The sequence below is a fragment of the Somniosus microcephalus genome, chromosome 23, assembly GCF_052327205.1.
Source record: "Somniosus microcephalus isolate GS21.2 chromosome 23, FLI_Smic_1.0, whole genome shotgun sequence".
In the NCBI taxonomy this organism is placed as follows: domain Eukaryota; kingdom Metazoa; phylum Chordata; class Chondrichthyes; order Squaliformes; family Somniosidae; genus Somniosus; species Somniosus microcephalus.
In genome coordinates, this window is record NC_141009.1 from 39,925,108 (window position 1) to 39,941,462 (window position 16,355).

Genomic DNA, 16,355 nt, shown 5'->3' on the forward strand with positions numbered 1-16,355 from the left:
CTATTTGGTAGAGCTATCCAATTAGTCCCATTCCCCTGCTCTTTCCTCATAGACCTGCAAATGTTTTCCCTTCCGAGTATTTATCCAATTCCCTTTTGAAAGTTACTATTGAATCAGCTTCCACCACCCTTTCAGGCAGCGCATTCCAGATCACAACAACTCACTACACAAAAAAAAGTTCCTCATGTTGCCTCTGTTTTTTTTGCCAATCACTTTAAATCTGAGCCCTCTGCCTTCTGCCTTCTGCCACTAGAAACGCTTTCTTCTTATTTACTCCATCAAAACTCTTCACGATTTTGAACACCTCTAGCAAATATTCTCTTCATGTTCTCTGCTTTAAGGAGTGACTTTTCTACCTTGAGTACTGCTAACCTTTTAAGTAACTCCTCTTTATCTATTTTTATCCTTTTCAATATTGCTACTACCTCCTCCATTTCTGCTACAGTGACAGCATCATCTTCTTTAGTGAAGAAAGATGCAAAGTACTCATTTAGTACCTCAACCATATCCTCTGCCTCCACAAGAAGATGTCTTTTTGGTCCCTAATTGGCCCCACCCTTCCTTTGACTACTCTTTTACTATTTATATGTTTATAAAAATTTATTGGCTTCCCTTTTATGTTACCCGCTAATCTATTCTCATACTCTATCTTTGCCCCTCCTATTCCCTTTTTTAGATTTCCTCTGTACGTTCTGTATTCAGCTTGGTTCTTTACTGTATTATGAACCTTACATTTTTCATAAGCTTCCTTTTTCTGTTTCATTTTAATCTCTATATCTTTAGTCATCCAGGGGGCTCTAGCTTTGGAAGTCCCTCCTTTCCCCCTTGCGGGAATGTGTCTACCGTGTATCCGAACCATCCCCTCTTTGAAAGCCTCCCATTGTTCAATTACTGTTTTGCCCACCAATTTTTGATTCCAATCCACCTGGGCCAGATCCCTTTTCAACTCACTTGAAATTAGCCCTCCTCCAGTTAAGTATTTTAAAGCTTGTCCTTTTCCATAAGTATTCTAAACATATTAATATAATGATCACTTTTCTCCAAATGCTCCCCAACTGAAACATGCTCTACTTGGCCCACTTCATTCCCCAGAACCAGATCCAGCACTGCTTCCTTCCGCATTGGGCTAGAAACATACTGATAAAGAAAGTTCTCTTGTACACATTTCAGGAATTCCTCACCTTCTTTACCCTTTACACTGTTACTATCCCAGTATATATTAAAATAATTGAAGTGCCCCATTATCACTACTCTATGGTTCTGGTATCGTTCTGTAATTTGCTTGCAAATTAGCTCCTCTATCTCCTTCCCACTATTAGGTGGCCTATATTATACACCCAGTAGCATAATAGCTCCTCTATTGATCCTTAATTCTAACCAAATAGATTCTGCCTTTGACCCTTCAACGACTTCATCCCTTTTTTCCCTTCCCTATTTTTCCCGAATACCTTGTAGCCAGGGATAATAACTTACCCATCCTCCTTTCCTTTGAACTAGGTCTCTGTTATTGCTACTATATCATAGGCCGAGGTGACGCCTTGTGCCTGCAGCTCACCAACATTATTTACCACGCTACGTGTATTTATGCACATGCACGCCAAGCCGAGCTTAGACTGCCTCGCCTTTCCCCCTGACTGATCCCTCATATTTCTGAATTATTCATTACTCTCGTGCTATTTGTCTCTCCCAGCCCTCTGTGCATCTTGTTTCTCCTCTCTAATGTTTCATCCTAGTGCCCAGCCCCCTACAAATAAGTTTAAACCCTTCCACATAGCACTAGTTAACCTCCCCGTGAGGACATTGGTCCCAGCTCTTTTGAAGTGCAACCCATCCATCTTGAACAGGTCCATCCTGCCCCAGAACTGGTCCCAATGCCCCAGGAATCTGAAGCCCTCACTCCTGCGCCATTTCTCCAGCCACGCATTACTCGTCCTATACTCACTAGCGCGTGGTACTGGGAGTAATCCAGAAATTACTACCTTTGAGGTCCTGCTCTTTAATTTCTTCCCTAGGTCCTGAAACTTTGACTGCAGCACCTCAACACTTTTCCTTCCTATATCATTGGTTCCCACATGGACCATGACTTCTGACTGTTTCCCTTCCCCCCTCAAAATGTTCTGCACACTCTCAGTGATGTCCTTTAATTTGAGACCAGGGAGGCAACACACCACGTGGGACTCACTGACCACTACATTTCTTTCTTTTTGTACATAGAAATTATAACCCGGAAACAGGCTGTTTGGTCCAACCAGTCCATGTTGGTGTGTATCTTCCACACAAGCAGTAGCCCTAATCCCATGTGCCTGCTCTATTCCCCTCATTCCCCTTTCCTTCAACCACCTATTCTTTAGTGTTGACACAGTCTTTGTTTCAATCACTAACTCCAGAAGTGTGTTCCACAGCCTCGCAACCCTCTGTGTAAAAAAAGTTCCTGCTGCTCGCTGTCATAAATCTCTTACACTTAATCTCATACTGTCCCCTCATTCTGCAAGCTGTTTGTTTCTCGTTACCCTCTCCATCACTTTAGACACCTCTATTAAATCACCCTGTAATCTCCTCTGCTCTAACAAAAACAGCCCCATTCCTGGGCTTTGCTCTATTAGTTGATCTCATGCCGTGATATCCAGAGATGTGCGCCACATGATTGCCACTTCATGCGGGGGGCTTTGGAGCATAGAATTGACTCCAGTATTAAATGAAAATATGGCAGCTAAACACAAATAATAAGAAAAGTTCCATTAGATATTTTTAACTTAATTGCCAAAAATGTGTGCTTACTTTGCTTAATAAGATAAACACAATAATAAATGAGTCAATATGTTACATAGTGGGGAGACCTTCCACTTACAGTGCTAGGTGTTCATTCCCTTAATACTGACACCACTGCCTGCTCTCTCCAGAAAATTTGCAGCTTTCTATTCTCATGAAGATTATGGCAACTATAAAAAGATATTAATATGGAATTATTTTTTTAATTGAGCGGCCTAAGTTGATAGTGGAGTCTGCCACCAAGTTTGAAAAGAGTAAGACAAGATAAGTTGGTTAGGAAGTAGTCCCACTAATCTTGGATGTTGAAACCTTGAAAACTACAGGGGGAAAGGAAGAGTGAGGAAGGCAAGGAGTTCAAAGGTTTGCGGTCCTGGGAAAGAATAAAGTAAAGTCAGGGACAGTGCAATGATTCCTGATTTCAACACAGCGAGGGTGGTAGGAAAGTGAAAGATTAATCCATTCACATTTGCATTGGTCCCTTCTAAGTGATCTATTCTAAAAGAACTAACATTAGGTTGCTCCCAAAGAGTTGTGCCAGTAAGCAACCACTAGACATTTACTGTAGTGGTTACTTGCTCATAAATATTTGAGTCAGATACTCGCACTCATTTCCTTTTATAAATCATCAGATGAAATATTTATTTTCTGAATGTTCAGACCCAGGACTCTCACAGTTCAATTGACTTGATTTAGGGGTGGGCAGCCATTTCCTTTAAACTCATAACTACTGGAAAGTAGATTTAATTTGCTTATCCGTTTCGAGCATTTATGATTGATGCAAAGAATGACCCCCATCATATGTGCTTGGTTCTTGAATCTCAACTCTAAGCAGACACGCAAAAACACTGAAAGAGTTTGCAGTTAGATCCAAGTGTAGAAATTGCAGCACTCTTTGATTTCCAAAGACATAGCTTGTGTTAAATCAGGATGTGTCAACTATTCCCTTATATTAGTGATTCCTGGTATGTGCGCAGGGGGCCAAGGATACTGCAGCAGCAGTAGAGTTACAGTATTGAAGTGAAAGATAGCCAGAACAGGAGAACAAGATCATACAAGGAAGACCAGAGTAGATATGAGATGCTATTAAAAATGTTCATGTTTGCTAATATTGGGAGTTCTGTATTGTCTAAGAATATGATACAGAGACTCAGTCACATGCTTCGAGGCATTATCTCGCGTGGTTGTTTACTGTTTGACAATGCCGTTTCTCAGCTAAGTTCCCCATAAATTGCTGTTTTAATGTGAAATGCCCTTTCTGTAGGCCAGCGATTTTAGCATATTTGACACGTCAATAATCCTGAGCTGTCTGAGGGGCCTCGAAGATTTACAATGTGATCAAATTTACCTCAATAAATGCAGTGCTTTGCAGATTTTTTTTTTTTGTATTTGTAATACATTATAAAGGCTAAAAATAATAATGATTAAAACCAGAGGCATTACAGAAAGCCACAACACAAGACCAGTTCATGTCATGTTGAATTTCACAGCCCTGGGAATAGGGGGTCTCTATTGCTTGTGCACTGCGTAGCTAAGGAAGCAAATCAATGTCAAGAGCAAGAGAGGCCAAGGCTGCTGAAACGTTTGAAGAAATTAGGATTACAGTTCTCTTCTGTTGCTTTTCTTCTGAAATACCTCATTAAATTATTTGATGAAGTAATTGTGTTGAAGGAGGCTTGCATTCTTTCACTCGTGCTGTAGGTACGTATACTGTCAAACAGAATTGAGTTGTCTTTAGCTTATTTACTTGGGCATTTATAATTTGGCATTTACTTGATCGATTTTATTCAGTGCAGAAAATTAACGCTAGAGTATGAACAGTTATTTTTAAATCTGAGACATCTGAGATTTTGCAACACTGGGCATTTTAGCACTGCCATGTCTAAACAGATCAAAGGCTTTTACATGAGTATGCAAGGACTATATTTAAAATGACCTAGACAAGCATAACAGTACTTGTAGTCAATACTCCATGATTTTTTAACTAGTATACTCAAGCTTTTTTTTTGATTGTACGAAAGTTTCCTTCATATGTATAAACACATTACCTTCCTGAACTTGACATCTGCTTTCCAAAGGAAACAGGAAAAGGGGATTTTAGAGCCCCTAGGAAAATAACATTTTGCAGAAACGTACCATTTTGATTTTCACTTTCCCATCAGTGAGGTAAATTTCAAGAAAATATAACGAAATGTTCACGTAACCTTTACTCTGTTGACATTAGACCATACTACTAATGACTGATTGTTAGCAGATGGCCTCTGTTTTAAAGTAAAAAGTGACATGCTTTTAAAAAACAAATAAGTGCACAAAATGAATTTACATTTTTAAAAATCCAGTTCACTTTATGGCCTGCCCAAACTCTCTTTTCTTAAACTAACCACCGCTCTCTATAACAGTGATTCAGATGTTGAGAACACATTGCACCTTACTGGATAACAATGCACAATGGACATATTTTTTGGGAGGGGCGTGGTAGCTAGCATTGGGTATATTTGAAATTTCAAATTTACAAAGACCATTAAATGTTTCTGTTTGACAATACTGACGTAAGAAAACTACTAGGCACTTGGTCTAAGCGTAAAAAAAAGCTTTAATCAACTGTTTTACAACATGGAGGTCTAGTTGTGTACTTCACTAGTTCCTGTTAAGAATGTCCTGCGCAAGCTGGGCCCATGCCCGAGTATTTATACTCTCCCTGGACAGCGCCTCCTGCAGGCCGCTCAGTATTATTTCATAAGTCTTTCTTTCATGAATGCCTGATTCATGTCAAATACTATGCTGTACAAGCCTAGAACAGCAGAATTTCTAGTTCATTAAATGTTATGTAAAAGTATGTCCCCCAATATTACTTCTATGGTTGTGCTATGAGTCATAATAATGTATGAAAAGCTTTCTTTCAAAACATCTTACAGCCTTTTATGTTTCTTGGATGTAGGACTTTACGACAAATGTTCTTCTTCATCCAGAGGATGGGCTCTTGGGATTCAGTCCGTGAGTGACTTGGGTAACAGAGACCCACGATTCTTCTTCTCTCTAAAAACAGATAGAGCTCGTAAAATGACCACCATCACAGCCCACCAGAAATACCACGCTAACCAGTGGGCACATTTGGCAGTAACATATGATGGACGTAAAATGAAACTGTATATCAATGGAGCACAAGTGGCCGTGAGCAGTGAACAAGTAGGTGATATCTTCAGCCCTTTGAGCAAAAAGTGCAAGGCACTAATGCTTGGTGGAAATTTCCAGAATCAGAACTACCGTGGCTACATGGCTGATTTTAGTTTGTGGAGTGAAGGAAGAATTCAGGCGAAAGTAATCCAAGGAATGAAACACATTGCTCAGAAAGACAATGAGCTAGTCCTTCACGACAACTTTGAGGATGTGGAGAGTCACTGGCTAACTGTAAAGTATAGCAAATACCCCCAAAAGGAACTAAAGCATCATAACAGCTGGTTATCAAGTACCAATCTGGAGCCCCCTCCTTGTGGCCAAACTGTCTGTGATAATGTCGAAGTCATAACAAGCTACAATAAACTCTTCAACTTTCGCAAGCTAAAGACTGTCCGCTACAGGGTTATCAATGTCTATGATGACAATCATCAAAAACCTACTGTTACAAGAGAACAAATAGAACTTCAGCATCAACACTTAAACAATGCGTTTCATAGGTATAACATCACCTGGGATCTTACAGTTTTGGATGTCAAAAATTCCTCTCTGAGAAATCGTCTTATTTTGGCCAATTGTGATATAAGTAAAATAGGGAATGGGGACTGTGACTTGGAATGTGACCACACACTGACAGGAAACGATGGTGGAGATTGCAAACCACTGAGGCGTTCACCTTCGCAAAAGAAAAAAGGAGATGGGGTGTGTGATATGGAATGCAATGAAGAACTGTACAATTTTGATGAAGGTGATTGCTGCAATCCAATGGTGACTGATGTAACAAAGACTTGTTTTGACCCCAATTCAACCTACAGGTAGTATTAGTAATCATATTCAATCGTCATTGAATAATTACTATGAAATGTATATATCTTGAGGCTCAGTTCAAATAAATGCCTCTGGAAGTAAACGCTTTAAAAATAATACTTTTGAAAGTAAGGAAATGATCCAATTTTCTTTTCATCCACGTATTTCTTTCTTTCTTACTATGAAGTAACTGTTCTAAGTGGCTGCGCACAGCCTTTTGGGGAGGTTTAGTCGCACTTTTTTCTGGCAATATATAACCATGCTTTAGTTCTTTACCTTGAAGAGATTGAATGGCTGCATGGAAGATCTTGTTGCTAGGTGAGAGTAATATTTGTGTGTTCTTATCAGTGCTGTTTCATGCTTAATAAGCAACAGCAATCAATTGGAACCTTGTTTTTCAATGGACAACATCAATTCACACACTTGCAGATGAAAAAGCCATGCCTTTTTCAAGCCCTTTAACATCAGTTCATCTGGGAGAATGTTGTAAAATTTAATTGACTTTTTTTGGACATATAATCCCATTCCAAAATTGAAAAAAATGTATAGTTTTGAAGAGATGTCTTAACACATTAGTGTTAAAAAATGGGGATTGGGAATTGAGATCACAGAATATCAAATGTGTTCCAACACAATGTTATTAGGATCTTTGAAACCAGTACAGTCAAATCTAGTGAACAGGGAATTGTGGAGATTGGCAAAGTGCTTTGTGTTATCAAGATCGCCGCTCTTTTACTGTCATGGAACTTCTGCTAGGATTAAGAAAAAAGATTTTAACAACAAGATGTTGATGTATATTGGCTGATGGTAGGCAATGTTGGGGCTTTTATTTATTATTTCATTCTTTACAAATGTCGTGTTGAGGAAAGCTGTTCACCGAGAAAGTCATGGACTATCCAAGAATTTTAAGGATTTTTTCTGTGCGCTGGTTAAAAAAAGAAGCATTTGTACATATAGATACCTTGCACATGAATTAGCTAGGCTCAGTTGATAGAACTACTGCCTCTGAGTCAGAAGCTTTTGGACTCAAGCACCACTCCAGGACCTGAGCTCATTATCTAGATTGACATTCCGGTACAGTACCGAGGGAGTGCTGCATTGTCGGAGATGGTATCCTTTGGATGAGACAACAAACCAAGGCTCTGTGTGCTGGTTCTGGTGAGTGTTAAAGATCCTGTTGCACTACTGCAAGAAGAGCAGGAGGTTCTCTTGGTGTCTTGGTCAACAATCCCCCCCTTCCCCCAATCAAAATCATCAAGAACAGACCTACCGATCACTCATCACATTGCTGTTGGTGGTACCTTGCTGTGTGCAGCATTTCTGCTGCGTTTCCCTACATAACAACAGTGACTGGATTTTTTTTTAAATCGTGAAGCACTTTGAGGTGTTTCTGAGATATGTGATAAGGGGTAATGTAAATGTAAGTCTTTTTTATTTTGAATTAAGAGGAAATTCAGATGTCCAAATGTGTAAAAAAAAAACTCTCAAAATGATATGGAGTTGGTTTTATCAGAGTTTTATTTGAATCTGGCAAGCAAAGAATATTGCTGCCTGCTCTTAAGATTCAAAGTTGTTTCTGAATCTGAAGTTGGCCCATTCAGACCTGTGCTGATTTTCTGCTGATTTTGGATGCTGTTTCTGTCCCTTCCAGCAAGGTCCAGCCATAGATATTGTGATGGACAACACTTGAAGCTGTCTTTGAAAGTGCCTGCATCATTAGGAAAGCCAAATCAAAACTTTGGATGGAGGTGAAAAATACTGGATTCAGATTCTTCCACGTGCTCAAGCCTCCTAAAAGCCACCAGTATCTTTGAATTTAGGCTGTATAGAATTCAAGCCCCATATATTTCAGCACCAGTCTAACACCCTCTGCCTTGCTTGTTGTCTTGTTCCTCCTGTTCCTTTCTCAGCTCCAAAAGCAATGGATCCTTGGTGAGATTTTAAACTGGAATATCGGGAAAATAATTACTTTCACTCTTATTATCACTTTTGTTTTTCCCCTTGTGTCTCACGAATCTCAGCCATAGTCCGTAGGCTTCTTCTACCCACTGGCCGAAGACAAACAGGCAGCAATAGATTTGGATAATAATGTGAGGTGTCAGTTTTGGAATTTTAACCTTTCAGCTTTGGACTTTTATAAGCAACCCATTTTCTATTAAAAAGTATAAAAAACATGCCCTTAGGTTTAGGTTGTATTCAGTTGTACTTTCTTACCTGAAACCTTTTCTAGTCAATGGGAAGCAAGTTTATGTGGAGATGATGTAGGGAAGGCAGTCTAATTATGGTGCCAAAGGATTCTATTACAGAATGCATTCAAATGAACAATAGGCCTATCTTAGTATCAATCTACATGCTACAGAGACTTATAGTGGTACATTTAGTTGACTTTTACTTCAGTTCTGTTTTCATAGAATTGTTATCAGTTTAACCCAGTGATAATAGTGGTATCAAATATCTATACAGAATCATGAATACACTGGAGCCCACTTAAAATAATCAGTGATAAGATCACTTCAGCAGGGAGCTGACTGTTGACAAAGTGCCATTACACAGTAGCTGTGCAATCATAGCCTCACCCCTGGAGAGTGATGATCTAGTAAAAGAACAAAGTTTCCTCATCAGCCTCCAGGTAACACTTGTATTGTGAATGTTAGGATTACAGATTTCAGTTTACACTCCTTTTGTCTGACATGTTATTGGCAACATCTCACAAGCTCAGTAACAATTCAGCAGTTACCTCAAAATCCTTAAGTCGTGTCTTTACCCTTTCCCAAATGTTTTCTACTCTGTTCCCTCCAGCTGGACATCTTCTGTTTCTTTCTCTCCGCCGTGTAAAGCACTTTGAGACAACTCTCAGTACGTGAGAAGTGCTGTAGAAATAAAAGTTGTCTCACTTATTGTTTGAACTGCTATGAGGGGAGGTAGAATTTTTAGAACAGTGATATCAGCTGTTCTTAAGGATATCACTTCTCTAAAGTACGGCATTACATAGTGTGGTAAAGGTGCTGTTTATGCTACACTTTGGTTTAAAGAGAGAAAAAAAATCAGAACCTGACCTCAGAAATTATCTGAGGTCGGGTTCAGGGCCAAATATGGTAGTAAACCTGTCACTTTCTGCTGATTACGCCCCTGGCATGGGTTCAAAATAATGAACTTGGCATAAATACTTTTTGAAATTAATTTCACTTAATCTTTTATGGGGCAACAGCAGTAGAATTAGATTTGCTTCATTGGCACTTTCTATTGCTAACATGAAGTAATCCTTTAATACAAGTTTAAGGATTAGACATTTCATGTTGCTCACTTTTGTGTAATTGTTTAATATCAGTGAGCTTATCCACAGCATTTTCATTGCAACCTTTGCCCTTTTGCTTTAAATCTCTTGGTTGTCTTTGATGTATGACCAGATTTTGTCTGATGCAAAGTCCATTGGCCATTCTAATGCACTTAGTGAGCTATGAGGCCAACAAATTACATTAAGGTGATGAGCTCTTAATCAGCGCTATCTTTATTTTTACTGACGTTGAAGTGCTTTTATGATTTGTAATTTTCCCCCCCAAAACTTTGGCCTTTAAAAACACCTTTTGTTTGGCGTCACTCTCTCCCACATTGTCACTTTTGTTCTCCACTTCCAAGTCTTTCCTACGAGCCCCTTTCATTTCTGGATTTGATGTCTCTATTCTTATTATAAAGTGCCGTCCACTGTCACTCTACACAGGCGATTCATGTAGGCACTTTCTCCTCCCTATTTTTGTCACTCTTGTCAGGTGTAAGTGTTGAATGGGTCCTCTAAGTGGACAAGGCAATTCAAATCACCAGAAAATGGCAGTAACAGTCACTGGAAAGAGTGACAGATTTGTATTAATCGATTTCAAAGTGTTTCATTTTGGCAGAAAAGCTGTAGGAATCGATGATGACAAGGTTTCACATTTGACGCCAAGCTTCATTTCTAGCGGGTCAATTTAAAGTGACAATAAAACCCTCGCTGAAGTTCAAGTCTTTCAGCAAATTTTGTTTCCCAAGTTACTAACGGTGTCTTTATACTGGTGACACTGGCTCCTGCCTTCGGCTGTTTTGGGCAGCAGCACCACCAAGTCCCACTGCCTTACTTGTACCGCATTGTAATCAAGCAAAAGCGGACCTCTGCACGTGCATGTTTAAATATACACAGAGAGCTCTGCTCATCTTCATTCAGGGAGGTGCGAAATGTTTTTTAATAGTAGAAAAGTGTTCACTGTCCCAGCAATATTCATTCATAATTACCGTCATGAGAGTATCATATGCATCCCATAATTATACCCACGTGAATTACTTAACATGTCACAAGCAAAGCCATCTGTCACATTAGCAATTACACGTGTGGGTTACTTAACATACAGAGTAAGGACATTTAAGATAACCTTAAGGATTGATGAACATTTCATAATTGAAGTAAATATGCAGTCATTTTTTACTAGCACAATTAATATTTCCCACAACTACAGTGAATCACAGGATGTAATACATTATTAAGTGTTATTAATATTGCTGACACATGCCATATCTCATAATTAGGTAAATAAGATTTTGATTTGGACAGAGAAGATTTGAATCCAGATTTTGAAATTAGGCATTAGCAGTGCCAGACTGATGAATGGGTTGAGCCTGTCAAAACTGGATGAGAAATAGACGGATTTGATAGGCAGGCTGTCCGGAGTGGCAGAGAAACAAGAGGATGTGAACGAAGAGCTTCTCTAACCTGTAAGGGAGATGGGCGTAATTGGTGTGGGAGGAGTTGGTAGTAGATTTCAATGAGACCGCATTAGCTCAAATTGGAAATATACACAAAAGAAGTACATAGAAGTTACAACATGAAAACAGGCCATTCGGCCCAATCATTTCTTTTTGGTATTAATCCTCCACGCAAGCAAACAGTCCTAATTACATTTATCCACGCTGTTCCCATATCCCTTCATTGCTTTTTCCTTCATCCACCTATCCATCTAATCTTGATTGTTGACACAATTTCCGCCTCAACCACTAACTCTGGAAGTGAATCCTATAGCTTCACAATTCTTTGTGTGAAGAAGTTTCCCCTGCCCTGTTCTAAATCTCTTACATTTAATCTTGTATCTGTGGCCCCTCGTTCTTGAATCCTCAACTATTGGAAACAGCCTGCTTCTATCTACCTCCTATCATCCTTTCATAATTTAAAACATTTCTATTGTATCACCCCATGATCTGTGTTATTCCCAATTTTCCAAGTCTTTCTTCATATTAGGATTTCCTCATACTATATGCAGTGAATCTGTATTGCACCCTCTCTAATGTCTCAGTATCCTTCCAATAGTGTGGAGCCCAATACTGCATACGGTACTCTAGCTGAGGTCTTATTGAAGTTTTGTATAGGCTCACCATTACCCCATGGCTTTTATATTCTATACCACAAGATAAAACCGAAAATTCCATTAGCTTTTTTCACAGCTTTATCAACCTGAAGTGCTTACGTTAATGTTCTGTGAACCTGTATTCACAAGTCCCTCTACACTTCCAAAACACTGAGCCTACTTCCATTTAGAGTATAATTACTGCTGCTTTTTTTTTACCAAACCGCATCACCTCACATTTACTGATGTTGAATTCCCTCTGCCACGTTTTAGCCCATTCCTCCATCTTATCAATATCCATTTGCAGTTTCCTTTGATCTTTGAAAGAATGAACTCTATGTACTAGTTTAGTATCATCTGCAAATGTTGCACCACTCCCTCCATGCCTTTATCCAAATTATCGATATGCACAGTGAACGGAAGTGGCCCCAAAACTAAATCCTGAGGGATGTCACTAACCACTTGCAACTACTCTGAAAAACTGCCCTTAACTCCTACTCTCCAAATCCAGTTTGCTATCCTCCCCCAATTCCCTACCACTTAATCTTCTCTAATAATCTCCCACGTGGCACTTTGTCAAATGCTTTCCTAATGTCCATGTATACTATATCCACTGCATTTCTCCCAGCTACCATGACTGTTGCCTCCTCAAAGAATTCTATGAGGTATGTCAAGTGTGATCATCCCTTTTGAAATTCATACTTTCTAGCTACTTGGTTATTTCCTCCCACATTGAAAACTCTAAAATTATTCCTACCACAGATGTTAACCAAATTGGCCTGTAATTATCCAGATTAACTCTGTCTCCCTTTTTAAAAATGGGTACTACATTGGCCACTCACCAGTCCTCTGGCATATATCCATATACATTAGGGCCCTGAAAAAATGACTAGGTCCTCGGTAATTTCCTGCCTCATTTTCCTTAGGATCCCTGGATGTATCCAACTGGGCGCTGGAGCTTTGTTTTCCTTTAGTTTAAATAACTTATCTACTACATTTTATTCATCATAATAATCGGTTATCTTGCTCTCAACTATTCCAGGATTCACCTCCTCTCCAATATCCTTCTGTTTAGTGAAAACTGATGCAAAGTACTTATTAAGTACCTCCGCCATTTTTGCACCATCATCTACAAATTGACAATCCTCTCTTCTCCAAAATCTCATCTCGCTTTTAGCAATTTTCTTTTTACTGATATACTTATAAAATACTTTATTGCTCCTTTGATGCTTTTTGAAATGTTTTCTTCAAGCTCCTTCTTGCCTTTCCTTATTCTGTTCTTAACATCTTCTTATTTTCTCATAATTTCCTTCAGTTTTTTTGATGATTATTCTTATTAATATATATCACACAGAATCACAGAATCTACAGTGCAGATAGAGGCCATTCTCATATATTCTCATAGGTCCTCCAGTTCAATTTTTATTGAATTCTAACCCCTTTATTTATCCATGGCATCCTAAAACTCCCAGTTGTTTCCTTCTTTCTTAATGGAATTTATCTATTCGGTACCTTTGCAATGTCTATTTTAAAATCATCACACTGTTGCTCTACAGTCCTATGTGCCAATTTCTCTTTCCATCTCAACTTAGCTTGCTTGCTCTTCATCTTTCTAAAATCTGCCCCATTGAACTCAGTCTTCCTAAATATGGCCAACTCAATTCTTGCCAAAACATACATGGTTCAATTATTTGTGAAGTATGTTTTTCCTCTGCTCCATCTTCAGAGCTCTGCCTTGCCTGCCTACCTGGGTCTTGCCCTAGATTGTAATTTGTTTGAGGGGGGTGGGTGGAAATGGAACACACAATTTGGTAGTCCTTAAACGGATGGTAATTCACAGTCCTTCCCTGTCTGCCATGATCTTTAAACCTCTAGTAAGAAATAATGTAATATGTTGCAGTACATCTGTGAATAACTAGAGTTTGAGGGAAAGTCATTTAAGCTCATTACCCTCTATTCACAGTGGTCAAGTGAACATATTTGGCCCATAAAGCATATCATAAATCTGTACTCTTGGGTCAACAAGCTATTATACAACAACAATGACAACTTGCATGTACATAGGGCCTTTAAACATAGTAAAACGTTCCAAGGCACTTCACAAGAGTGTTATCAGACAAAAATTGACACCGGGGGCGATTTTGTGAATGGAGGCATGTTGGAGGCAGGACTGCTGCTTGTCGGGTTTCAGTCCTGCATCCATTGCTTTGTGGCCAACCCAGGCTATTTTCCCCTGATTGACCTTGTTAAGTCCGCTCAGCGAGCTTAGCAGGCCAATTAAGGGAAAGCCGGTTGCAGAGCACGTCAATTTTTGACAGATGAATTGTCATCGTTTGACAGCTCTGTGAAGCTGTCAAACAGTGACAACCTCTGCAGTTTGATGAGGATACAAGACCTCATCAGCCTTCTTTCTTTTACAGAAATGAGATGTTTGTTGCATCTGAGAATGCAACGGCCATCTCTCATCTGCAACACGGAGGTCCGAGACTCTCCTCATACAAACCGACTGAAGCCTGCAGGAAGAAACAAAGGTAAGTACACTTTTAAAAACACTTAGGACTGACCTCAGATACTCACCTCTACACTCTTGCACCCATCACTTACCTTCACACCACACCTTTGAACCCCCCCCCGACCCCAGCAGACCCACTACTCGCCTCGTCTCACTGGAGCCGTCGGGAAGCCCGCACTTGTGAGGGCAAAAAGGGGATAATCCTATTTTCTGCCTTTTAACTACCTGTTAACGGCAGTTAATAGGCTTTAATCCCTTCCCGCCTCCAAGGTGACGGGACCCGGCGCGAGACAGCTACCCACCTCCTGGGAAGATGGCGTGGAAGAGGGTTGGGGGTGGGTTTGCCACCCGCCCCCAAATTCTGCCATTTTCCCGGCAGTCCCGCCTCCATACCCGCCTCCCCAGGGCTGGCAAAATCGCCCCCACCGAGCCACTTACGGAGATATTAGGACAGGTGACTAAAAGCTTGGTCAAGGAGATTGGTTTTAAGGAGCATCTTAAAAATAGAATGGATACAAGTACAATGTTGGTACCACCTCATAGGCAAATCATAGTAATCCACAATTAGCACTAAAATCAGACACGTGCATGAAGGTTGTTGAAAATACCATTGCAAAAAGCTGGCTAGGAAAGTACCATGAAAGAAAAACTGCTTCTGCAATGCCAACCTTTGATAATTGGCCTACAGACGTTGGAATCATGTTGAAAATGCTTGTTGGCACAAAACAGATACTCAGATTTGTGGTTTTCGGTATTTTTATAATATATTTTTAATATACTCTATTTAAAGATGAAAGGTTAGGGATATTTATACATATACAGTAAAACGTTATTATGGCTTGTCTGGCCGACATTGCCCGAGGCTAAAAGACAAGTGATATTTTACACTCTTTATCGATTGCAGATCCCTGTGAAAGTATTATAATATGCAGCTGTTCTTTAAAGAGGGCTTTCATGAACATGTTGACATTCCCTGCAACAGACATGTTTAATTCTGGAGAGCTGGTCAGTTTTCTATCACACCTATCACGTTTGGCAGGTCAGTGCAAAGAATAATGTAATACCTTCCGTGATCTGAAACTTTCCCATCTAGTGTCGAAATGTTTAGTCTTCCTGTCAGTGTCAGTTGCTATAATTCACTTCCTGGGAGCATTTATGATCTATATCGTAGCTGCAGGTAAGAAAAAACATCCCTAAGCACCGTTTAAAGATAACCGCTTATAAAGATAAAGACAGAGATATTTAGAAACTCTCTTTTGAAGAGCTGCTGTCTTATTACTTGTTAAATTGCACTTGGAAACTCAGTAAGTAAACCTTACTTTTGTTAAACATCAGATTAAAAAGCATTTGTACTATTGAACCCATAGTCAGCTTCACGTACATGTTTATTTTTGACAAAAAGTAGGACTTAATATCTGGTTTTTGTAAACAGTATACAGAATGTTATTTTATTTTTGGTTAGTGCTAACCAAGCAGATTTCTAAATGTAGCAAAATCTTAAGGGCATTTATAAAGACCAGGTTTATGATTTCACTATGCCTAGCATACAGAGGACATTTTCGCTCCGTTTGATTTTTAATCGGTTGGATTACTATTTTTACTGGGCTTTACAAGTGCAACAATAAGTTGTGTCTTTTAAACATTTGTTATTTCTCAGTTTAGAGAGGTGAGTTTGAATATGAGATGGAAGCTGTCGGATGGTCTGCCTGACAGTAATGGAAAAAGGAAAC

The 16,355-nt window shown here is 39.4% G+C and overlaps 1 protein-coding gene across 1 annotated transcript in view; it reads left to right on the forward strand.

Moving 5' to 3' along the window:
• The window catches only part of pappaa (pregnancy-associated plasma protein A, pappalysin 1a), a 281,514-nt gene that overhangs the window by 22,191 nt on the left and 242,968 nt on the right, over positions 1-16,355 (forward strand). Inside the window, exon 2 of the mRNA XM_085965833.1 lies at positions 5,705-6,755. Coding sequence (XP_085821959.1) covers positions 5,705-6,755 — 1,051 coding nt within the window. The remainder of the gene's footprint in view (positions 1-5,704; positions 6,756-16,355) is intronic.